General features: G+C 42.9%; 1 protein-coding gene across 3 annotated transcripts in view; it reads left to right on the forward strand.

Annotated features, from left to right (window-relative positions):
• prkab1a (protein kinase, AMP-activated, beta 1 non-catalytic subunit, a) overlaps positions 1–23547 on the forward strand; it is a 30674-nt gene extending 7127 nt beyond the window's left edge. For 2 of the 3 annotated variants that reach the window (XM_084158968.1, XM_084158969.1), the window contains exons 4-8: positions 20724–20817; positions 20988–21114; positions 21295–21428; positions 22382–22450; positions 22625–23547. In XM_084158968.1, coding sequence (XP_084015094.1) covers positions 20724–20817; positions 20988–21114; positions 21295–21428; positions 22382–22450; positions 22625–22702 — 502 coding nt within the window. In that variant the 3' untranslated portion in view covers positions 22703–23547. The remainder of the gene's footprint in view (positions 1–20723; positions 20818–20987; positions 21115–21294; positions 21429–22381; positions 22451–22624) is intronic. The other variant, XM_084158970.1, reaches the window with a different exon arrangement.
• The last annotated feature ends 3570 nt before the right edge of the window (positions 23548–27117 follow it).

The following is a 27117-nucleotide window of genomic DNA, read 5'->3' on the forward strand; positions in this document are numbered from 1 at the left end:
TGTACTTTTCTCTGTTCAGCTTTGCCTCGATCTTGGCTAGTCTCCCAGTCCCTGCCGCTGAAAAACATCCCCACAGCATGATGTTGCCACCACTGTGCTTCACTGTAGGGATGGTACCAGGTTTCCTCCAGACGTGACGCTTGGCATTCAGGCCAAAGAGTTCAATCTTGGTTTCATCAGACCAGATAATCTTGATTCTCATTGTCTGAGAGTCTTTAGGTGCCTTTTGGCAAACTCCAAGCGGGCTGTCATGTGCCTTTTACTGAGGAGTGGCTTCCGTCTGGCCACTCTACCATAAAGGCCTGATTGGTGGAGTACTGCAGAGATGGTTGTCCTTCTGGAAGGTTATCCCATCTCCACAGAGGAACTCTAGAGCTCTGTCAAGATTCTTGGTCACCTCCCTGACCAAGGCCCTTCTCTCCCGATTGCTTAGTTTGGCCGGGCGGCCAGCTCTGGGAAGAGTCTTGGTGGTTTCAAACTTCTTCCATTTAAGAATGATGGAGGCCACTGTGTTCTTGGGGACCTTCGATGCTGCACAAATGTTTTGGTACCCTTCCTCAGATCTGTGCCTCAACACAATCCTGTCTCGGAGCTCAACGGACAATTCCTTCGACATCATCGCTTGGTTTCTGCACTGACATACACTGTCAACTGTGGGACCGTGTATAGACAGGTGTGTGCCTTTCCAAATCATGTCCAATCAATTGAATTTACCACAGGTGGACTCCAATCAAGTTGTAGAAACATCTCAAGGATGATCAATGGAAACAGGATGCACCTGAGCTCAATTTCGAGTCTCACAGCAAAGGGTCTGAATACTTATGTAAATAAGGTATTTCTGTTTTTTATAAATGTGCAAAAATGTCTAAACCAGTTTTCGCTTTGTCATTATGGGGTATTGTGTGTAGATTGATGAGGGAAAAAAATAATTTAATCCATTTTAGAATAAGGCTGTAACGTAATTTTTTTGGGGAAAAGTCAAGGGGTCTGAATACAGTGCCTTGCAAAAGTATATCCGAAACTTTGAACATCCCACGGAGCACCATTAAATCCATTATTAAAAAATGGAAAGAATATGGCACCACAACAAACCTGCCAAGAGAAGGCCGCCTACCAAAACTCATGTACCAGGCAAGGAGGGCATTAATCAGAGGCAACAAAGACACCAAAGATAACCCTGAAGGAGCTGCAAAGCTCCACAGTAGAGGTTGGAGTTTCTGTCCATAGGACCACTTCAAGCCGTACACTCCACAGAGCTGGGCTTTACGGAGGAGTGGCCAGAAAAAAGCCATTGCTTAAAGACAAAAATAAGCAAGGTGTTCGCCAAAAGGCATGTGGGAGACTCCCCAAACATATGGAAGAAGGTACTCTGGTCAGATGAGACTAACATTTAGCTTTTTGGACATCAAGGAAAACCATATGTCTGGCGCAAACCCAACTCCTCTCATCACCCCGAGAACACCATCCCCACAGTGAAGCATGGTGGTGGCAGCATCATACTGTGGGATGTTTTTAATCGGCAGGGACTGGGAAACTGGGAATGATGGATGGCGCTAAATACAGGGAAATTCTTGAGGGAAACCTGTTTCAGTCTTCCAGAGATTTGAGACTCGGACGGAGGTTCACCTTCCAGCAGGACAATGACCCTAAGCATACTGCTAAAGCAACACTCGAGTGGTTTAAGGGGAAACATTTAAATGTGTTGGAATGGCCTAGTCAAAGCCCAGACATCAATCCAATTGAAAATCTGTGGTATGACTTAAAGATTGCTGTACACCAGAGGAATCCATCCAACTTGAAGGAGCTGGAGCAGTTTTGCCTTGAAGAATGGGCAAAAATCCCAGTGGCTAGATGTGCCAAGCTTATAGAGACATACACCAAGAGACTTGCAGCTGTAATTGCTGCAAAAGGTTGCTCTACAAAGTATTGACTTTGGGGGGGGGGGGGGGGGGGGGGGGGTGAATAGTTATGCATGCTCAAGTTTTTTGTCTTATGTCTTGTTTGTTTCAGATTTTTATTTATTTTGCATCTTCAAAGTGGTAGGCATGTTGTGTAAATCAAATGATACAAACCCCCAATAAATCAATTTTAATTCCAGGTTGTAAGTCAACAAAATAGGAAAAATGCCAAGGGGGGTGAATACTTTCGCAAGCCACTGTACTTTCTGAAGGCACTGTATATACAGTGAGGGAAAAAAGTATTTGATCCCCTGCTGATTTTGTACGTTTGCCCACTGACAAATAAATTATCAGTCTATAATTTTAATGGTAGGTTGTTGTGGAAAATAACCACCATACTTTATTACAAATAAGGTCTTACAGAGTTTTCATTGCATCAAGGAATTACTTTATTAAAGTTTTCAACACAGCCGATGGTAGGTTGTTGTGGAAAATAACCACCATACTTTATTACAAATAAGGTCTTACAGAGTTTTCGTTGCATCAAGGAATTACTTTATTAAAGTTTTCAACACAGCCGATACCCGTCTGCAGAGGGGCACAACTTCTTAAGGTCTTCCTCCATCTTATATAGTTCTCTTCAGATTTCCTGCTCTTTTATTGCTCCGCCCACTTATTTTGTCCCTGAGGACGGCTGAACTATTACTCCAACCAATCACCCGCTCCCCTGTACCTCACCCCCTCAAGCTGTAATCAATCAAGAAGATACCAAGGAGACAAAGGTCTAGCCCAAACTCTATTCAACCCTGGTGCCGCTCCCTTCACTGTGTTTGAAGAGAAGAGACAAAAGAAAACGGTCCAATTCAGTTAGCCACAAAGAATTTTAACTATATGTTCATGATTAACTCAATTTCATCTGATAATCCATTAAAACTACACATCATATCCCTCCCAATGGGATTACTAATCCCATACATTTATAAAAGTATATTATGCTTATGCTATCAATCCCAATCTTTGCATTCAAGGTTATACTCATAATAAAAATATCACTATTTCTACTCAAAATAATTCCAACAAAAGTGTTAGTCTCCTAACTCATTAAAAGTAACGTAGCATTGTTTTAACCATACTACCTAGGACATGTTTAAGAATAGTGTCAACATCTTTAACTCACATATCTTCATTCAGATCAATCAGTCAGCTTACAATTCATAATCATACTCAAATTAATTACCCAAAACAAATTTAGAATGACAATTCTTAGTCAGTCCCTTGGTTCCATCATTCAAAGTTAAAACTATCACCTTGGCACATATTGACACTAACAGAATGTACCTCTATATTATCCTTAATTTTAGCATTACCTTCCTCATAACGAGAATTACAACAGATCAGTATCTTAATGCATTCCTAGTCTAAATTACTAATTATCAATTTAGCAGTGTATAATAACTCCTCAATTCAACATACTACCTCAACTAACACTCCCTTCCTCTACCGGCACTCAATCTTCTGGCGTCCTCCTTATGTCCATCAGATAGCTTCATAGTTCATCTTGGATTGCCCATGGCAATGCCCCAATTCCAATGTCACACCTCCACCATCATTCTGTTTTGTCCATTTTGCCAACCAGTAACTATGAAGAACGTTGTATTGGCATAGATCTCTCTCTTCCTGCTCACTCCACATGGACTCCTGTCACATTCTTGAGAGAAAAGGCACAAAAGAGAAGGCAATTGATTGCTTTGATTTAATGCTGGATTCAGGTCTCCTGGCAGAGGTGGTGTCGGACAAGAACGTCTTCAACGCCTTTGTTGCTCCTCTTCAGCCGGGTAGAGGGTTTTTGGTTTTTATTGAGGTTTACACCGTTCTGGACCGAATTATCTCTGCTATGCATTACGACACCATCCGTAGTAACCTCAGGAAAGGACAGATCATAACAGTTCAGTTGAGTTAATTTCCAATCCAAAACATCCTATTAACATTGACTATATGACAAATCATTATGTTTCACCACTCATTCTTAATACACATTTCTAATACTTGATCCTGCTGCCTGATACATTCTTCTTTGAGGGGTCCCTGTATTCCAAAGGCTATCTGTTTAAATGCCCCCTAGTTTCACATTCTCCCTTGAATTCTCCCAAATTATATAACCAAATTGTTTTATTGTAACATTCCAATATTTCCTCATAATCTATTTGATATTACTCTGGTGTTCCCCTTTTCCTTGTTCCTATTCTAACAATTGCTTACACTTCTCTCCTCATCCTGGTTGATCATAAAATTGTTTATAATTAGAATTCCCTAAATATTACAAAAGTTGTGATTGAATCCTAGCACACAGTCCTGGTAACTGTGAAGATTCTGAACTACTGTTAATTCTTTAAATGGAGGTGTGGTGCATATTATACTATTTTCTTTATTTACTTGTAATGTAATATATTGTACTCATCTATACCAATCATTGTTTAACGCTTCCTTCCATTCCCTTTTTTCTGCATTTGGTATGGCTCTAACATGTAAAGGGTTTAATGCACTTTCCCAAGGAATAATTACTTCAACAACCCTACCCCCTGGAAATGTAGCACTTATAAGTACTACATCCAATTGTTTATCTATGTCCTGGGCTGATATTCTTATTGTCACGCCCTGGCTCTGGGACTCTTATATGTTGAGCCAGGGTGTGTAGATTCTATGTGTTTGTGTTTCTATGTTAGGATCTAGTTCATGTGTATCTATGTTGGCCGGGGTGGTTCTCAATCAGAGGCAACGAGAATCAGCTGTTGCTTGTTGTCTCTGATTGGGAACCATACTTAGGCAGCCTGTTTGGCACAGTGTATTGTGGGATCTTGTTCCGTGAATGGTTTGTGTATGTACCCAAGGACTTCACGTATCGTTTTGTTGTTTTTGTTCGTGTGGTGAATGTTTAATAAAAGTATGTTCGCATTCCACGCTGCGCATTGGTCCACTCCTTTCGTCGATCGTGACAGAAGATCCCACCAAAACTGGACCAAGCAGCGTGTGTCGGAGCAAACGCCGGGTAGGGAGCTGGAGAAGTTGGCGATGGCCCAGGAACAGGCCGGAGTGTGTTCCCAGTGCGGTCCGGCCTATTCCTGTCCCTCGCACCAAGCCTGTGATGCGCGTCGCCAGCCCGGTCCGGCCTGTTCCTGCCCCTCGCACCAAGCCTATGGTGCGCGTCGCCAGCCCGGTCCGGCCTGTTCCTGCCCCTCGCACCAAGCCAATGGTGCGCCTCGCCAGCCCGGCCCGGCCCGTTCCTGCTCCCCACACCAAGCCAGGGGTGTGCGTCGTCAGCCCGGTCCGGCCCATTCCTGCTCCCCGCACCAAGCCTGTGGTGCGCATCGTCAGCCCGGCTCGGCCTGTTCCTGCCCCTCGCGCCAAACCAAGGGTGCGCGTCGCCAGCCCGGCCCGGCCTGTTCCTGCTCCCCGCACCAAGCCAATGGTGCGCGTTGCCAGCCCGGCCCGGCCTGTTCCTGCCCCTCGCACCAAGCCTATGGTGCGCGTCGCCAGCCCGGCCCGGCCTGTTCCTGCCCCTCGCACCAAGCCAATGGTGCGCGTCGCCAGCCCGGTCCGGCCTGTTCATGCCCCTCGCACCAAGCCAATGGTGCGCGTCGCCAGCCCGGTCCGGCCTGTTCCTGCCCCTCGCACCAAGCCTGTGGTGCGCATCGTCAGCCCGGTCCGGCCCGTTCCTGCTCCCCGCACCAAGCCAGGGGTGCGCGTCGTCAGCCCGGCCCGGCCCGTTCCTGCTCCCCGCACCTAGCCTGTGGTGCGCGTCGTCAGCCCGGTCCGGCCCGTTCCTGCTCCCCGCACCAAGCCAGGGGTGCGCGTCGTCAGTCCGGTCCGGCCCATTCCTGCTTCCCGCACCAGGCCTGGGGTGCGTGTCGTCAGTCCGGCACAGCCTGTGCCCGGTTCACGGTCAGCTGCTCCACGCCGGAGCCTGGGCAATCCGCTCCACCGGTGTCCAGTCCAGCTCCAGCCAGCGGGGCCAGACCAGACCGGGGGCACTACGGGGGGGTTATTGGAGGGTGGTGGTCACGCCCGGAGCCAGATCCGCCTCCGAGGAGGAATGCCCACCCGGCCCTCCCCTGTTCGGTTTATGTTTGGCGCGGTCGCAGTCCGCGCCTTTGGGGGGGGTACTGTCACGCCCTGGCTCTGGGACTCTTATATGTTGAGCCAGGGTGTGTAGATTCTATGTGTTTGTGTGTCTATGTTAGGATCTAGTTCATGTGTATCTATGTTGGCCGGGGTGGTTCTCAATCAGAGGCAACGAGAATCAGCTGTTGCTTGTTGTCTCTGATTGGGAACCATACTTAGGCAGCCTGTTTGGCACGGTGTATTGTGGGATCTTGTTCCGTGTATGGTTTGTGTATGTACCCAAGGACTTCACGTATCGTTTTGTTGTTTTTGTTCGTGTGGTGAATGTTTAATTAAAGTATGTTCGCATTCCACGCTGCGCATTGGTCCACTCCTTTCGTCGATCGTGACACTTATGTCTATGATCCATCTGTCTTTTTCTTTTATTATCTTAAGGTCACAGTTACCCCATGTGATTTCCCCATAATCCTTGTGTTGGTTCCTCCCACATCAATAACCAGTTGACCCTCGTACTTTAATAGCGATCCCTTTCTGTATTTTAGTTATGCTTCCTGCCTGTGCAGGAATATACATTTTAATCCTATCTGCTTCCCTTCTCTGCATTATTATTTTGCTCTTTACTATTGTCAGTATGCCATTCCCCTTATCCTCAGGGAAATTAGTCAAGGGCAGAGAAATCAATGATGGAGATATCTGGTGCATCTTGGAGGTCTGGAATCTCTCGGTGGTCTGGAATGTCTTGGAGGTCTGGAATCTCTTGGCAGTCTCTTAGTCATCAGTTCCCTCACTCTGGTACAATGGTTTAGATGATACCCGATCGCGCTCCCCTCTATCCGTACCGCCGTTGGTGTAACCGGGACGATGATGTATGGTCACTTTAGCTGTTAACCTTCTCCCGTCACTAGGGTCTCCGGATCAGCCAGAGTCCCTCTCAATCTATCGACATCGGTCTGCGAAGAGTGTCCTTCTATCAGCCTACCCATAAGGAAGCTCTGAGTTACTGCTGCAAGGACACACAAGCACAGACACACACAAAAGACAACAATGCTACCCAATGGCTGGGGTTGGAACACTCCTATAGTGGGAAACATGGATCTAAGTATCTGTCTCCGCCACTTTTACCATCATTGAGGTAGCCAACAACACCTGGTACAGGCCCCTCCACATAGGGTCTTTCCAACTCTTTATTCCGTAGTCTTTTACCATCACATAGTCTCCAGGGCGCAGAAAATACTCAGATTCTCCTACTCCGTTGGGGCAGAGTTCCCTTCACCCATGGGAAAAAATCTTAAGAACATTGTTAGGTTAGGTGAGACACAGTATGCTACTTATGTCCTCTCATCCGTCAGGAGAAGCCTTGAGATTATATAAAGCGCACCTCCTTCCAGCTCGTTGTAGTCCCCTCATTTCATAGACAGACCTCTACACCCTGCTGCCTATCACAAAAACAAGAAGATTTAACCTAACCCATAATACATTATTACTACTCATATCCTTAATACAATTTTGCATATCTTACCACAAAAACATAAAAAATATTAAAACCATTAAAAACCATTAAAACTCCTGTAAGCCCAAAATCATTAAAACACATTTAAAACCCCTGTAAGCCCAAAATCAAAATCGTTAACACCTTCCCCCCATTGGACACATGCATCACATCGTGATGCATGTGTTCAAAAAACAAAACAACAACATTGCTTGTTAAACCAAAAATAATAACTGAACTTAAAATGACAACCCTTGATGATATCTTAACACAATTGCATTCGTTATTCAAGGATATCTCTCCTTCAAGACTAACTCTCCCACTTCATCTTTGTCCTGTTTGGGATGATATATAGGATTAATGCCAAATTATATACTTCTTTACAATTGCTTATTATAATGAACCCCTAATTAAGCATGCCTCCAAGATTTATAGTGTGGATGATCAGATCACACTATAAAGCCAGGATAGATTGCAGAGGTCATTGAAATCATTCAATTAATTGTTCCATGAAATATTATACTACTCATTAACAACCGTCAAAACATTTCATAAATGTTGTATCCCAAGTGTACAGTATGTCTTTAGTACAGCTCTTTTCAAAATAAATCACACGTATTTACTTATCCCTCAGTAAATAAAAGCCCCTTTAAGATATTTCACTTCCATCCCTTGAAAAAAACCCAAAACCCAAATAAAAATCCTATACAGCTAACATTTCATACTAAGTGGTTTGTTTGTGGTTATTTGAACACCATATAGTAAAACAATAAACAAACAAAAAATGGCCAGGCCTTATTTATAATCTCAGCAAATATTTCAAAGAAAGGAGAATCACTCCCCCCTTTTTCCTGGAAGAAAAAGTACACATTTTAGTTAGTTTCCATTTTGATACCTCTTAATCAGTCCACATCTAAATTCGAAATTCTCACTCTCTTGCCACATCTCCTGATCCCTCCTTTCAGACAACCCTCAAGAACATCACTTGTGACTGCTCCCTTCTCCAGTGAATTCCACAATCTAGTGCACATAAAACGAAATAAAATCCCATATGATTTAAACCCCTAGGCTTTTCCTTAGCCGCACTGCTACCACTCAATCACCCCCAACATGCTTCATGACGTCAAACTCAAATATGCTATCTCTTGCCTCGTTGGTTGTACTTTCCCACATGCCCTGTGGCCCCCTCCTATAAAATAATTTACTAATGTGATGATGGTTTCTCCCATTAGCGTCATCGTCATTGGACACCCATAACACTTTACTACAATCCATAACACACAAATTCAACCCCTCTAGCGATTGTTTAAATGCAGCATGATACACCATTTGACTATTTGTAACCCTCATTCGCGCTGTCACCCATACATACTGTCAATTTACATTTCACCTTTTTATTTATTTAGTATCTTTGACCCTCGGAAGGATTCTTTAACCCCACTGAATGTAATACTTCTCCCTCTCAATACAGTCAATTCCTCAGTGTAAGGAATCAGTGATATTTGATCCCAAGTATCTATCAAAATGTTGTTTGAGACGTGGTCTCCTACATCTCCCTCATCATTCATACTGTAGGGGATTTCCATCAATCCGTGAAGAAAGACTCCCAATCAAGACACATCAGACATTTTAATGTTTCATTAAGTGGAATACACCTATATCATAACAAACCCATAACCACTTTCCAGTATTCTAATCATTTCAATCTGCTGCCTTGATTTTAGTAAAAATATAAATTGTGTAATCAATCCAGAACCTACAAAAAGTTAGTCCTGTCCCCTAGTCCAAAATAAATGCTTCTCTAGCTACCCTGTTGTGGTCCTCCCCATGAGTTCTAAGACTGCTGCCATTCATCTTAGCTGGTTCCATTTCTTTGCCAATTTTCCTGTTGTGGTTGCCTAGGCAGCCATGGGTTGGTAGGACAATCCCTTCTCATATGTCCTAATTGATAGCACCCCCAGCAGACACCTGGTCTTCTTGGTCCACCACTCTGGTGTGTTTGCTGCTGTGGTTGGTACCATTGATTCTTGGGTCCATTTTCATTATTCTTGTTTTGCCACTGCCCAGGGGATTGGTGTGTATACACATTCACTACTGGTAAGGCAGGAGCTCTTTGGCCTTGCTGCTGAGGCAGTGGTTGTTGACCTCCCTGGATGACAGGTGCCATGCCACCCTCCTCCGGCGATGCCGGAGTAATCACTGGAGCTTGTGTTCTCTTTTTGTCCTTTCTCGACAGCTCTTCCAGCTTTATTTGTGTCAGTTTTCTTTGAATGTCTCTCCCTTGATCTGTCAGTTTCTGTTCATCCTTCCTGTATTTCTCCACTGCGTGGATAACATGGTCACAGAACTCTTTGTGTGACTTTGACGTTAGTCCCACCACATCTTCTAGTCTGCTTCTGACAGGCGTTGGCATTCCTTCCATCAATGATGTCCTAAACCGTGTTGTCATCAGTGGATCCCCCTCCGGATCCCTTTCTGTTTCTTGTCGCCACCTCTTGAGCTGGTCCTCCAGATAACCTGCCAGGTTTTCCTTATCTCCCAATGGCTCCCCTTTTAGTGCTTTAGGGTCTATTTTGCCTGGATACTCTATTCTCAGAGTGTGCCACAGTCCTGGCCTATACTTGTCAAAGGCCACTCCATCCAGTATCGTTCTCCGCACCACCAGTATGAGGCCATCCGCCTGCATCAAGTTCTCAATTTTGGCCACTCCCACCACCCTGGCCAGCAATGCTTTCAAGTCTCCCACCGCCAGTAGCTTCCCCATCGTTTGTTCTTCAAATGTTCTAATCCATTTTCCTGCTCCTTCATGCAGGTTAGGCAGTCTAGTCACCAGACCTTCCAGGTCCTGCGTTCCCCAAGGCACATAATGAACCTGTGTCCCCTTTACCAAAATGGGACATTGAGCTCCATATTTTTCTGGCTTTTTTATTGTCCTTCTGTTTCTTAAATTTGCTTTTTCCAGATGAGCGTATAGTGCCTTACCTAATTCTGTGACTATAGGTTTGCCTCCTGTGGCTCCTTGCTCTGATAGTCGTCCCTCTGTCTCACTCTGTTCTTGATCAGAGTCAGCATACTGTCTAAGTTCTTCACCTTCCTCATCATTTGTATTCCCCCCATCTCTTTGCCCATCATACTCTTGTTCATCTATCCCTCAGTCCTCTATAACAGTCTATATCTAAATGTGATTTGTCTCCTCTTTTAGGCGTGGAAACCTGTTGTTTCCCCTTTTCTTCCTCTTCTATCTCTATATTCCCTGTTATTGAGACTACACCTGTAACCTGTGAATACTGCCCCCCTTCTGCGTATGGTCAATTTGTAAGTCGCTCTGGATAAGAGCGTCTGCTAAATGACGTAAATGTAAATGTAAATGTGGTGGTGTAGTTGAACCAGCCTTTTATGGTTCACTCCCTCGCTCTTCTAATTTTCTTGTTATTCTTTGTTCCCTTATCTTATCCATTCTTACATCAAATGTTCCCTCCTTTGGCCATTTAGTTACTATTTTCCTGGTCCTTTTTTCCCCATTTGTCAGAGATATTACCAATATTACTATTTTCTGGGAACCTTCTCTTCATGATTGCTACTTGTGTTCCTGCCATCTCTACTTCTTGTGTGGTTCAGTGTCTATATTAGGGTGTAAGGTAAATTATTCCTGTTGTCTTTCTCAGCTAAACGTTTTATATCCCTCAGTTAATGGTCTTTAACTCCCTAATATATCTTCATACTCTTCCTCTTTCCTTAAATTAGATTTTATCCCTTGCCTTTCCTTCCATCATTACTGGATCAATTAAATTGTGCCTTTTTCTGATTATGTTATAATTGTAGCCTATTGCATTACTTTAGTTTAAAATATACATTTGTTTATTCAACAAATCTACAACCCACTATAAGTTGGTGCTATTCCCTCAGCTCGTTGCAATAAAATGCAAATTAATTACTTAAAAATCATATAATGTGATTTTCTGGATTTTTGTTTTAGATTCCGTCTCTCACAGTTGAAGTGTACCTATGATAAAAATTACAGACCTCTACATGCTTTGTAAGTAGGAAAACCTGCAAAATCGGCAGTGTATCAAATACTTGTTCTCCCCACTGTATATATTATTCCACCTTTATCCACTCTCCATTAATCAATTACCCACACATAACATACATCATATGTCAATATTATTCATCATCCACCGCATTCGTATTTCTAATTATTCTTTATCGCCACACGCTCTATAACATTATCATACACACCTCTTTATCTCTTTATCATACCATTCCACACAACGTTGTTCTCAAACACGCTTCATCACTATTTGCATAACCTACCGGAATATTCCTTTACTATGGTCAATTTTACCATAATCCCTTCTAAATTTCCCAACTTTTAATTAACCCCTAAAGGCTTGACTGAAATTCAATGTGTCGACGTCATATGATCACCCCCGTACACGTGACCTGTTCCTTCAACAGGATTTCTCTCTCTCCTTTACGTTAGTAAATTAATATCCACTTACTATTAATTATTCTCTCCCTAATGCAAGATTGGGCTTTCCCTTTCTCCACCAGCCTTAGAAGCTTTAAACGACCTAGAATATAGTCCCTTTCCTTACACTTTCTCCACAAAGACAAGGCTATTATTTTCCTGATTTTTTTTTTTTGTCCGATCACCCACACATATAAGCCGCCACTCGTGCTTAAATGAGTCAGACAGAATGACAAGCAGGACGAACAATAGTGTCAGACGATTGAACGAAGCTGACCAAATGACAACTTAATCACAATTGAATTAACCACAGCCGCTCAAACAAATTATTCCCCCGCACAAGATGAGCAGACCTACTCTATCTTATTATTTCTCTATACTTTGAAGCCCTGGCGGCGTTCACAACCGTTTACCTACTAGGGATGAAAAGCGCGACATCCAATTTATGCTGTCACCTTCTCAGGATGACTTAATTTTTACCCGATTCGCTGTCTAGTTTGTGCATCCCCTCATCCAGGATGATGCACACCTACTCCGGACGAGCAAACCTACGTATTAGCCTGCTTGTCCACTAGCCTGCGTGTATGCTAGCCTGCTCGTCCACTAGCCTGCGTGTCTATGCTAGCCTGCTCGTCCACTAGCCTGCGTCTATGCTAGCCTGCTTCTTCTACTACTAGCCTGCGTCTATGCTAGCCTGCTTCTTCTACTACTAGCCTGCGTCTATGCTAGCCTGCTTCTTCTACTACTAGCCTGCGTGTCTATGCTAGCCTGCTTCTTCTACTACTAGCCTGCGTCTATGCTAGCCTGCTTATTCTACTACTAGCCTGTGTCTATGCTAGCCTGCTTCTTCTACTACTAGCCTGCGTCTATGCTAGCCTGCTTCTTCTACTACTAGCCTGCGTCTATGCTAGCCTGCTTGTCTTATTTACACTCATTTACTTTGCATGCATGCTTATTCCTTATTTCAACAAAAACTCTGCTTCTTCTACTAAATTTGGTCCTTATTCTGGAGAGAAGTCTTCCGTACCCCACCCCCAGATTCAGCTTGATCGAAACACACAGTTTAAGTAAGAACAAAGCTTACCTTTCAAACAGTGGCCACTGAGTCTGTGTGAGTCGCTCAAACTTCCTCAGACGGTAAAGCAATCAAAAATCTCTTTAAACAGGTCCCTTCGTGGTCACCAATTATGTTGTGGAAAATAACCACCATACTTTATTACAAATAAGGTCTTACAGAGTTTTCGTTGCATCAAGGAATTACTTTATTAAAGTTTTCAACACAGCCGATACCCGTCTGCAGAGGGGCACACCTTCTTAAGGTCTTCCTCCATCTTATATAGTCCTCTTCAGTTTTCCCGCTCTTTTATTGCTCCACCCACTTCCTTTGTCCCTGAGGACGGCTGAACTATTACTCCAACCAATCACCCGCTCCCCTGTACCTCACCCCCTCAAGGTGTAATCAATCAAGAAGATACCAAGGAGACAAAGGTCTAGCCCAAACTCTATTCAACCCTGGTGCCGCTCCCTTCACTGTGTTTGAAGAGAGAGACAAAAACAAACGGCCCAATTCACTTAGCCACAAAGAATTTTAACTATATGTTCATGATTAACTCAATTTCATCTGATAATCCATTAAAACTACACATCAAGGTTTATTTGAACAGTGAGAGACAGAATAACAACAACAAAATCCAGAAAAACGCATGTCAAAAATGTTATAAATTGATTTGCATTTTAATGAGGGAAATAAGTATTTGACCCCCTCTCAATCAGAAAGATTTCTGGCTCCCAGGTGTCTTTTATACAGGTAACGAGCTGAGATTAGGAGCACACTCTTAAAGGGAGTGCTCCTAATCTCAGCTTGTTACCTGTATAAAAGATACCTGTCCACAGAAGATTCAATCAATCAGATTCCAAACTCTCCACCATGGCCAAGACCAAAGAGCTCTCCAAGGATGTCAGGGACAAGATTGTAGACCTACACAAGGCTGGAATGGGCTACAAGACCATCGCCAAGCAGCTTGCTGAGAAGGTGACAACAGTTGGTGCAATTATTCTCAAATGGAAGAAACACAAAAGAACTGTCAATCTCCGTCGGTCTGGGGCTCCATGCAAGATCTCACCTCGTGGAGTTGCAATGATCATGAGAATGGTGAGGAATCAGCCCAGAACTACACGGGAGGATCAAAGCAGCTGGGACCATAGTCACCAAGAAAACAATTGGTAACACACTATGCCGTGAAGGACTGAAATCCTGCAGCACCCGCAAGGTCCCCCTGCTCAAGACAGCACATATACAGGGCCGTCTGAAGTTTGCCAACGAACGTCTGAATGATTCAGAGGAGAACTGGGTGAAAGTGTTGTGGTCAGATGAGACCAAAATCGAGGTCTTTGGCATCAACTCAACTCGCCGTGTTTGGAGGAGGAGGAATGCTGCCTATGACCCCAAGAACACCATCCCCACCGTCAAACAGGAGGTGGAAACATTATGCTTTGGGGGTGTTTTTCTGCTAAGGGGACAGGACAACTTCACCGCATCAAAGGGAAGATGGACGGGGCCATCGACTGTCAAATCTTGGGTGAGAACCTCCTTCCCTCAGCCAGGGCATTGAAAATGGGTCGTGGATGGGTATTTCAGCATGACAATGACCCAAAACACACGGCCAAGGCAACAAAGGAGTGGCTCAAGAAGAAGCACATTAAGGTCCTGGAGTGGCCTAGCCAGTCTCCAGACCTTAATCCCATAGAAAATCTGTGGAGGGAGCTGAAGGTTCGAGTTGCCAAATGTCAGGCTCGAAATCTTAATGACTTGGAGAAGATCTGCAAAGAGGAGTGGGACAAAATCCCTCCTGAGATGTGTGCAAACCTGGTGGCCAACTACAAGAAACGTCTGACCTCTGTGATTGCCAACAAGGGTTTTGCCACCAAGTACTAAGTCATGTTTTGCAGAGGGGTCAAATACTTATTTCCCTCATTAAAATGCAAATCAATTTATAAAAAAATGTACATGCGTTTTTCTGAATTTTTTTGTTGTTATTCTGTCTCTCACTGTTCAAATAAACCTACCATTAAAATTATAGACTGATCATGTCTTTGTCAGTGGGCAAACGTACAAAATCAGCCTGGGATCAAATACTTATTTCCCTCACTGTACACTGCTCCTGTTTCTTGGCCCAAGCAAGTCTCTTCTTCTTATTGGTGTCCTTTTAGTAGTGGTTTCTTTGCAGCAATTTGACCATGAAGGCCTGATTCACGCAGTCTCCTCTGAACAGTTGATGTTGAGATCAGTGGCGGCTCCTGAAAAAATTCTCAGGAGGGGCAATTTTTCTGATGATTTAGGTGACCTACACACATTTTAAAAAAGATATGTCCAGCAACAACATGAAGACAGGGGCAGCATATAAGTCAATACCAGAAGCATTTATTGACTGATCTGGGGAGATGGATTCCAGTTTCTGTGACAGATTATAAATAATCTCTGATGCCTTTGTTATATTAGCTTTTGGTTGAATGTACTGTCGTAGTAAATATATAATGTTATAGCTTGGTCTGACTAAAATCTTGTGCATGACCCATTTTGTGTTGGGCGTTTGTTTTCAATCAATGCTGTTCCTATCCTATAACAATGGACAAAAGAGTCCTATCTTGTCAGCCTTGTCAGCAGGTGGCCAAGGACAACACCCACGCCATAGGTCTCTCAGTTCTTCCAACTCACGAGTTCTTGCTCTGAGGACACACACACACACACACACACACACACACACACACACACACACACACACACACACACATCATCACTGATAACACACACACACACACACATCATCACTGTTAAACACACACACACACACACACAAAAATCCCCTCTCTTTAGGCTGAACATTTGAAGACAGAGAACCCGACTCAGAGCCAATGCAACAGTGGAGGGGACCTCACCCAACTCATCAGGACCAATCAGAAGATCAGAACTACTAGATTCAACCTACATCATTTATTGTATAAAATGTCTGCACACAATGTTTTCGGGGCTCTCTTCAGATAGCTCCCTAAGAGTTTGACGAACGAGTCCGTGCACGCGATTCCAGATATCTTTACCTCTGAATAAACTGCCTTTATTATACCATATCCACCCTGTCCAAAGTCTCTACTTGGTCTCAGTTCTCCAGTAAACTTGTGATTATCAACAGTACACAACGGTAACAAACAATTGGGGGAACTCACGGGGCAGATAGTAAGGTCGCAGTGACACAGAAAGCAGTTCAATGTCGGGGGTACAGAGTCGCTCTCTTACCAGGATCGATTTTCCCTGTGACTGTGTCAGATCGCGGTCCGCTCTGACCAGGGTGAAGCCGGCCGGCTCCACTTCTCTGTCCGGGACTCTGTCATCCAGCCAAGTCTCCCAGCTGTATTGGATTCCGCTGCCAGCAGCGTTTTCATTATTTAGTCCGTTCGTAGCGGGTATGTACACGATCAACAAGATCAGTCCAAAACCCACCACTGGAAATCCATGGTTGGCAGAATGTTTGTAAACTAAGTGTACAAATTAAAAACATAAAATAACGCCACTAAGTGTACAAATTAAAAACATAAGATAACGCCACACTGCAGGTCGCAACAGAGACGCTGCTAGCCGCTATTTTCTTAGTTACGTTCATGGTTACGTCACGTATGACGAAAGCGCGTAAGTGCAAGCCCACAGACACCCATAGAGATTGTATTGAAAGCTTTGAAATTTGAAAAAAATAGATTTTACATGGGAGTCTATGACAGACTTCTGGGCGATTTTCAACATGACTGAAATCGCCCCAAAAACGGGCGGGGCCATTTGAAGCACGACTTTAGCCTGATTTGACATTTAGTGGCAGTCAGATCAGATTAGAACACTGATAACTACTGTTGCCGTGATATAATTGATTAGAAAAAAAATCCCTTCCTTTTCCCGTTTGGCAGTGCGTCGCCCATATCGCCCTATTGAACACACCGCCCCTGGTTGAGATGTGTCTGTTACTTGAACTCTGTGAAGCATTTATTTGGGCTGCAATTTCTGAGGCTGGTAACTCTAATGAACTTAACCTCTGCAGCAGAGGTAATTCTGGGTCTTCCTTTCCTGTGGCGGTCCTCATGAGAGCCAGTTTCATCATAGCGCTTGATGGTTTTTGTGACTGCACTTGAAGAAACTTTCAAAATTCTTGACATTTTCCGTATTGACTGACCTTCATGTCTTAAAGTAATGATGGACTGTCCTTTCTCTTTGCTTATTTGAGCTGTTCTTGCCATAATGTGGACTTGGTCTTTTACCAAATAGGGCTATCTTCTGTATACCACCCCTACCTTGTCACAACACAACTGATTGGCTCAAACGCATTAAGAAGGAAATAAATTACACAAATTGAACAAATTAACTTTTAACGAGGCACATCTGTGAATTGAAATGTATTCCAGGTGACTACCTCATGAAGCTGGTTGAGGGAATGCCAAGAGTGTGCAAAGCTGTCATCAAGGCAAAGGGTGGCTATTTGAAGAATCTCAAATATAAAATATATTTTGATTTGTTTAACACTTTTTTGGTTACTACATGATTCCATTTGTGTTATTTCATAGTTTTGATGTCTTCACTATTATTCTACAATGTAGAAAATAGTAAAAATAAAGAAAAACCCTGGAATGAGTAGGTGTTTTCAAACTTTTGACTGGTACAGTGTATATATATATATACAGTGGGGAGAACAAGTATTTGATACACTGCCGATTTTGCAGGTTTTCCTACTTACAAAGCATGTAGAGGTCTGTAATTTTTATCATAGGTACACTTCAACTGTGAGAGACGGAATCTAAAACAAAAATCCAGAAAATCACATTATATGATTTTTAAGTAATTAATTTGCATTTTATTGCAACGAGCTGAGGGAATAGCACCAACTTATAGTGGGTTGTAGATTTGTTGAATAAACAAATTTATATTTTAAACTAAAGTAATGCAATAGGCTACAATTATAACATAATCAGAAAAAGGCACAATTTAATTGATCCAGTAATGATAGAAGGAAAGGCAAGGGATAAAATCTAATTTAAGGAAAGAGGAAGAGTATGAAGATATATTAGGGAGTTAAAGACCATTAACTGAGGGATATAAAACGTTTAGCTGAGAAAGACAACAGGAATAATTTACCTTACACCCTAATATAGACACTGAACCACACAAGAAGTAGAGATGGCAGGAACACAAGTAGCAATCATGAAGAGAAGGTTCCCAGAAAATAGTAATATTGGTAATATCTCTGACAAATGGGGAAAAAAGGACCAGGAAAATAGTAAAAAATCCAGAAAATCACATTGTATGATTTTTAAGTAATTCATTTGCATTTTATTGCATGACATAAGTATTTGATCACCTACCAACCAGTAAGAATTCTGGCTCTCACAGACCTGTTAGTTTTTCTTTAAGAAGCCCTCCTGTTCTCCACTCATTACCTGTATTAACTGCACCTGTTTGAACTCGTTACCTGTATAAAAGACACCTGTCCACACACTCAATCAAACAGACTCCAACCTCTCCACAATGGCCAAGACCAGTTCAAGATGATGGTCAATCACCCTTGGTCTGGGGCTCCATGCAAGATCTCACCTCGTGGGGCATCAATGATCATGAGGAAGGTGAGGGATCAGCCCAGAACTACACGGCAGGACCTGGCCAGAGAGCTGGGACCACAGTCTCAAAGAAAACCATTAGTAACACACTACGCCGTCATGGATTAAAATCCTGCAGCGCACCCAAGGTCCCCCTGCTCAAGCCAGCGCATGTCCAGGCCCGTCTGAAGTTTGCCAATGACCATCTGGATGATCCAGAGGAGGAATGGGAGAAGGTCATGTGGTCTGATGAGACAAAAATAGAGCTTTTTGGTCTAAACTCCACTCGCCGTGTTTGGAGGAAGAAGAAGGATGACTACAACCCCAAGAACACCATCCCAACCGTGAAGCATGGAGGTGGAAACATAATTCTTTGGGGATGCTTTTCTGCAAAGGGGACAGGACGACTGCACCGTATTGAGGGGAGGATGGATGGGGCCATGTATCGCGAGATCTTGGCCAATAACCTCCTTCCCTCAGTAAGAGCATTGAAGATGGGTCGTGGCTGGGTCTTCCAGCATGACAACGACCCGAAACACACAGCCAGGGCAACTAAGGAGTGGCTCCGTAAGAAGCATCTCAAGGTCCTGGAGTGGCCTAGCCAGTCTCCAGACCTGAACCCAATAGAAAATCTTTGGAGGGAGCTGAAAGTCCGTATTGCCCAGCAACAGCCCCAAAACCTGAAGGATCTGGAGAAGGTCTGTATGGAGGAGTGGGCCAAAATCCCTGCTGCAGTGTGTGCAAACCTGGTCAAGAACTACAGGAAACGTATGATCTCTGTAATTGCAAACAAAGGTTTCTGATGTATCAAATACTTATGTCATGCAATAAAATGCAAATTAATAACTCAAAAATCATACAATGTGATTTTCTGGATTTTTGTTTTAGATTCCGTCTCTCACAGTTGAAGTGTACCTATGATAAAAATTACAGACCTCTACATGCTTTGTAAGTAGGAAAACCTGCAAAATCAGCAGTGTATCAAATACTTGTTCTCCCCACTGTCTCTCTGAACACCATCCAATTTTGATTTCTATTGTATTTTTCAACTCTGCTGTGATGTTTCACAAAAGTTCTGAACCTTTCTATTCTCATAGTTTCTACAGATTGTCAATTTAATATTTTTTTGCTAAGAGTTTTATTATATTATTGATCGATTGACTATGACATTTCAAATCACCCAGCAGTGCTATTTGCAGAGTTAGCTCCAGGTAAATGTTGCAATTCTTCAGCCATACCTGCGCTCAAAAACATATGGACAGTACCAAAACAAATGATCTAATGATTCTGTCTCTTCACAGCAAAATCTTCAGAGCTGGGATGGTTGTATCCCCCATATATATAATATTATATTGGTTGCAAGAGTTTTGTATAATCATTTAAATAGAAAAACTCCTTTTGTGTATCAGTTCATAAACCATGTGCCATGGAATCGGTACATTGGAAATCTCTTCCCAACTTTTTTGCAATCTGTATGGTAGAGCTGTCAATTTTTTGGTCCTTAAATGAAACTGGTACACAATTTTCTTTAACCAGCTTGGGTCTTTAATGCAGGGCCGACAGACAAGTTCCTTACTTTCTCCCCCTTCCACTTGCCTCTTCCATTTTTGCGGTAATGCTGCAATTAGTTGGTTGTAATTTTGGACAGAGCAGACATTTCCATATATTTTTGTTAGCTGCATGTGTGACATAACTCCACCAGTCCTATTTATGATATCATTTACAAAGACTATACCAATTGTATTTTTTTTCTCCAAAATAAATTAGTATATTTGAGTTTAACCATATTATTTGTTGTAATATTTGTTCTGTATTTTCTGGTAGATTAAACTGAAATTGCAACCAAATTTATATGGCTTGTTTTAAAAATAGCGATATTTTGGAGATTATTTCATTTTCAAATAACTGAAAATTAGAGGTTGTAATCTGAATAAAGGGAAAAAGGCCATTCTTGAACACGGGGTGAGCCATTCTTACTAATCTGCTAGAGAACCTGTTTGGATTTAAGTATAGCTTTTGTATGACTGAAGCCTTTAGTGAGAGGTCTAATGCTTTAATGTTTAATAATTTCTGCCCTCCGAATTCATAACGCTTACTGTTAGTGTGTTCTCTCTTTCAGTCAGAACAACTTTGTGGCAATTGTGGATCTGCCTGAAGGGGAGCATCAGTATAAGTTCTATGTGGACGGGACTTGGACCCATGACCCAGCTGAGGTGAGCAGCGTGTTTTTGGGACCAGAACGACCTCTGTTTTACGTGTTGTAATGGCTTTATAGGAACAACTGTCTACTCAGCTATTTACACAGGCATATGGGAGTGAATGACTGTAACAGATTTGATGTTTATGAGTTCTCTGTTTGATTGCTGGTTTTGTGGTCCCCCAGCCTGTTGTAACTAACCAGCTAGGCACAGTCAACAATGTCATCCAAGTCAAGAAGACTGACTTCGAGGTGTTTGATGCACTTATGGTGGACTCACAGAAATGCTCTGATATGTCAGGTCAGTGTCAAGGTTAGTATCCATAACGTATTCACCCATTCAAGTTATGCTACTGTATTGGAAAATGTCTCCATGGTGTTAGAAAGTTAGATGGCAACTGGCAATAGCAAAATATTAACTAGACACATCTTGGTGTTCACTCTACCATTGTATTTATTAACTTGCCCCTCCTCCCATCTGTTTGTGAGTTAGACCTGTCCAGCTCCCCTCCCGGACCATACCATCAGGACCCCTACATACCCAAGCAGGAAGAAAAGTTCAAGTCTCCGCCCATTCTCCCACCTCACTTGCTACAGGTCATCCTAAACAAGGACACAGGAATCTCTGTGAGTACAAGATGCTAACAACTGAATCCAAACCCTCATGGGAATATCAATGATGAAGACATGAGAGCTATTCATGTAATTTACAGTAATGTGTATGCACTGGAGTAAGGTTGAGAGCTTCAAGTTCCTTGGTGTCCACATCACCAACTAACTATCATGGTCCAAACACACCAAGACAGTCGTGAAGAGGGCACGACAAAGCCTATTCCCCCTCAGGAGACTGAAAAGATTTGGCATGGGTCCTCAGATCCTCAAATAATTCTACAGCTGCACCATCGAGAGCATCCTGACTGGTTGCATCACCGCCTGGTATGGCAACTGCTTGGCCTCCGACCGCAAGGCACTACAGAGGGTAGTGCGTACGGCCCAGTACATCACTGGGGCCAAGCTTCCTGCCATCCAGGACCTCTATACCAGGCGGTGTCAGAGGAAGGCCCTCAAAATTGTCAAAGACTCCAGCCACCCTAGTCATAGACTGTTCTCTCTGCTACCGGAGTGCCAAGTTTAGGTCCAAAAGACTTCTCAACAGCTTCTACCCCCAAGCCATAAGACTCCTGAACAGCTAATCATGGCTACCCGGACTATTTGCACTGCCCCCCACCCCATCTTTTTACACTGCTGCTACTCTGTTAATTATTTATGCATAGTCACTTTAACTCTACCCACATGTACATATTACTTCAACTACCTCAACTAGCCGGTGCCCCCGCACATTGACTCTGCACCGGTACCCCCCTGTATATATAGCCTCCCTACTGTTATTTTATTTTACTTCTGCTCTTTTTTTCTCAACACTTTTTTGTTGTTGTTTTATTTTACTTTTTATTAAAAATAAATGCACTGTTGGTTAAGGGCTGTAAGTAAGCATTTCACTGTAATGTCTGCACCTGTTGTATTCGGCACATGTGGCCAATACAATTTGATTTGATTTGATTTTCTCTTTCCCTCTTCAGTGTGACCCAGCATTGCTCCCAGAACCCAATCATGTCATGCTCAATCACCTCTACGCCTTGTCCATCAAGGTAAGACCACAGAGAGATCAGAAAGATTAAATCAAAGCCATGGATCATTAGTAGATTGATTCAAAGTCGGCAAGAGGTAACAGAATGACTCCCAGAAGAGTTGCTTTTGGAGAGTTGAAGGGAGATGTCAAGTATGTGCTAATGGGTGTTCTATAATTCTCTCTCTCCTCTCAGGATGGTGTGATGGTGCTTAGTGCGACTCATCGCTACAAGAAGAAGTATGTCACCACCCTCCTGTATAAGCCTATCTGACTAGAGGTTTATGGCTTCTCAGCCTCTGCCTGTGCACCACAGACACCACAGCTTCTCACAGCATAGCCTCCAGCGTTACACCTGTACATATCTCAGTTCAGAATGATTTCTATCACCCCAATCTTCCTCAGTCTGCCTTTCCTCTTGTTCAATGACTGCCGTCCCATTTGCTGATCACCAGCCTTGCTTTGTTATAGACATAGGGGAGTACTAGTTAGCAGAATAGTTACGCATAGGAAGGATAGAGACGTTTTGGGGTGTGGTGGGGAATTCTGACTGATAATACGTAAGGGTTGTGTTGTGGCCTGTGCCTGATGACAGAAGGTCCCTTCATCAGACAGGAACAGGAAGTAGTAGGTTAGGTGCAGTATCATGGAAAACCATACAGTGTTTGATGTAGGATGGAAGGCCCAGTGTTGCTGTACAGTAGTAATAATCATTAATTTTGCCAGTGGAGTTTTTTCCTGCCTTTTATTGTGATTTTCTCTTCAGCCTCTGTTACTTGCCATTTGGCCAGTGTGCCTGGCCTTTGTATCATTATGCTTCACCAGCTATATCAGTTTGCGTATCAGTGCACATGTTTTATTTAAATAGTAGTAAGTTAAGTAATCATTAAATAGTGCTGTGTATATTTTCTAAATGACTATATATGGTCAAAACACTTCTCCTACATGTGAATCCAAGGGACCAACTCAGGGGGGTGACAGACAAGCAGAGTTAGAGATGGATTAAGGAGGATGAAGCTCCTTTGACGTCCTTGTTAATGTAACCCTCTTGGACCATGTTGTTGTGTACATTTCTTTCTTTGTTCCAGATTTCTATCCCAATAAAGATAATTGATTTTATAGCATTCTTATTGAGTGTTATCTCTGAAATAAAGGGTTTACCAGTATGGATAGGAATACAACTCTTGTAGATGGACATAGGCCCTTGACTATCAATTTGAGTGTCACATATGGGAGATCTAATCAACATGTATTCCTCCCCTTCGTTTGATTTGGTTTCCACAGTATTTGTTGAACCAAAAATATTGTGAATCTATTGAAGTGTTATATTACTATTCTTTCATGTTCAAGTAATAGCTTACAATTTGTTGAGGCATGGCCCTATTGATCCTAGGGGAAGTAGCCAGATGGCATTCTAAAAGTGTCAAGACAGCAATATGTCAGGCTAAAAAAATATCTTCCCCAATGCAATATGGACATTTCTTTCTTGGACATGTTTTGGGGTGAAAAGGACAGAGACCTTGAGGAGAGCGAGATTGCAGGAGGACACACAGCCCCTCTTTCCAGACACATTCCTCACCATGTCTTTCCCCATACAACAACAACATATAATATGTTTTATCTATATGAGTATAAATGTGTGTGATTTTGATGTATTGTTGCATCAACATTTAAAAAACACAAAGCATTTGTTCAACTAGTAATGTGACTCTATAGTTTGCCCTGAGCTCAATTGCAGTGAAAGTTGTCATATGTTTCCAACCAATCACCCAATTGGTGGAAATACGCCCAATTCAACAATGTTACCTCGACTCTAGACTTCTTATCCAATAGTGTGTCCGTTCGTTATAGTGTGTCCGTTCGTTAACCTCCTGAGTGGCGCAGTGGTCTAAGGCACTGCATCGCAGTGCTAACTGTGCCACTAGAGATCCTGGTTCGAATCCAGGCTCTGTCGCAGCCGGCCGCGACCGGGAGACTCATGGGTGGCGCACAATTGGCCCAGCGTCGTCCAGGGTAGGGGAGGGAATGGCCGGCAGGGATGTAGCTCAGTTGATAGAGCATGGCGTTTGCAACGCCAGGGTTGTGGGTTCAATTCCCACGGGGGGCCAGTATATATAAAAAAATATGTATTCACTAACTGTAAGTCGCTCTGGATAAGAGCGTCTGCTAAATGACTAAAATGTAAATGTAAAAATGTTATGTAATGCCATGTTATCTCAAAGCTAATCTGGAGACACATTCGCCTGAGTCAGACAGAAAGTCTGGGACTACAAACTACTGTACTTTATCTGGTACAGTACTTTAAGAATAAATGTATATCAATCAAATCAAATTTGATTTGTTGCATACACATATTTAACAGATGTTATTGAGGGTGCAGTGAAATGCTTGTGTTCCTAGCTCCAACAATGCAGTAATATCTAACAATACACACAAATCTAAAAAGTAAAATAATGGAATTAAGAAATATAGAAATATTAGGACGAGTCCGGAGTATAAATATATATATATATATATATATATATATATATATATGGTTTGTAGCATTTGATTTACACAACATGCCTACCACTTTGAAGATGCAAAATATTGGTTATTGTGAAACAAACAAGAAATAAGACAAAAAAACAGAAAACTTGAGCGTGCATAACTATTCATCCCCCCAAAGTCAATACTTTGTAGAGCCACCTTTTGCAGCAATTACAGCTGCAAGTCTCTTGGGGTATGTCTCTATAGGCTTGGCACATCTAACCGCTGGGATTTTTGCCCATTCTTCAAGGCAAAACTGCTCCAGCGCCTTCAAGTTGGATGGGTTCCGCTGGTGTACAGCAATCTTTAAGTCATACCACAGATTCTCAGTTGGATTGAGGTCTGGGCTTTGACAAGGCCATTCCAAGACATTTAAATGTTTCCCCTTAAACCACTCAAGTGTTGCTTTAGCAGTATGCTTAGGGTCATTGTCCTGCTGGAAGGTGAACCTCCGTCCCAGTCGCAAATCTCTGGAAGACTGAAACAGGTTTCCCTCAAGAATTTCCCTGTATTTAGCGCCATCCATCATTCCTTCAGTTCTGACCAGTTTCCCAGTCCCTGCCGATGAAAAGCATCCCCACAGCATGATGCTGCCACCACCATGCTTCACTGTGAGGAGTACCTTCTTCCATGTGTTTGGGGAGTGTCCCACATTACATTTTACATTTTAGTCATTTAGCAGACGCTCTTATCCAGAGCGACTTACACCAAACGAACACCAAACGTGTTTGATTATTTTTGTCTTTAAGCAATGGCTTTTGTCTGGCCACTCTTCCGTAAAGCCCAGCTCTGTGGAGTGTACGGTTTAAAGTGGTCCTATGGACAGATACTCCAATCTCCACTGTGGAGCTTTGCAGCTCCTTCAGAGTTATCTTTGGTGTCTTTGTTGCCTCTGATTAATGCCCTCCTTGCCTGATCCGTGTGTTTTGGTGGGCGGCCCTCTCTTGGCAGGTTTGTTGTGGTGCCATATTCTTTCCATTTTTTAATAATGGATTTAATGGTGCTCCGTGGCATGTTCAAAGTTTCAGATATTTTTTTATAACGCAACCCTGATCTGTACTTCTCCACAGCTTTGTCCCTGACCTGTTTGGAGAGCTCCTTGGTCTTCATGGTGCCGCTTGCTTGGTGGTGCCCCTTGCTTAGTGGTGTTGCAGACTCTGGGGCCTTTCAGAACATGTGTATATACAGTTGAAGTCGGAAGTTTACATAGACCTCAGCCAAATACATTCAAACTCAGTTTTTCACAATTCCTGACATTTGATCCTACTAAAAATTCCCTGTCTTAGGTCAGTTAGGATCCCCACTTTATTTTAAGAATGTGAAATGTCAGAATAATAATAGAGGGAATTATTTCTTTCAGCTTTTATTTCTTTCATCACATTCCCAGTGGGTCAGAAGTTTACACTCAATTAGTATTTGGTGGCATTGCCTTTAAATTGTTTAACTTGGGTCAAACTTTTCGGGTAGCCTTCCACAAGCTTCCCACAATAAGTTGGGTGAATTTTGGCCCATTCCTCCTGACAGAGCTGGTGTAACTGAGTCAGGTTTGTAGGCCTCCTTGCTCGCACACGCTTTTTCAGTTCTGCCCACAAATGTTCTATAGGATTGAGGTCAGGGCTTTGTGATGGCCACTTCAATACCTTGACTTTGTTGTCCTTAAGCCATTTTGCCACAACTTTGGAAGAATGCTTGGGGTCATTGTTAATTTGGAAGACCCATTTGCAACCAAGCTTTAACTTCCTGACTGATGTCTTCAGATGTTGCTTCAATATATCAACATAATTTTCCTTCCTCATGATGCCATCTATATTGTGAAGTGCACCAGTCCCTCCTGCAGCAAAGCACCCCCACAGCATGATGCTGCCACCCCCATGCTTCATGGTTGGGATGGTGTTCTTCGGCTTGCAAGCGTTCCCCTTTTTTCTCCAAAAATAACGATAGTCATTATGGCCAAACATTCTATTTTTGTTTCATCAGACCAGAGGTCATTTCTCCAAAAAGTACGATCTTTGTCCCCATGTGCAGTTGCAAACCGTAGTCTGGCTTTTTTATGGCGGTTTTGGAGCAGTGGCTTCTTCCTTGCTGAGCGGCCTTTCGGGTTATGTCGTTTTACTGTGGATATAGATAATTTTGTACCTGTTTCCTCCAGCATCTTCACAA

Source organism: Coregonus lavaretus, assembly GCF_964263955.1.
Source record: "Coregonus lavaretus genome assembly, chromosome: 4".
NCBI classification, from domain to species: Eukaryota; Metazoa; Chordata; class Actinopteri; order Salmoniformes; family Salmonidae; genus Coregonus; species Coregonus lavaretus.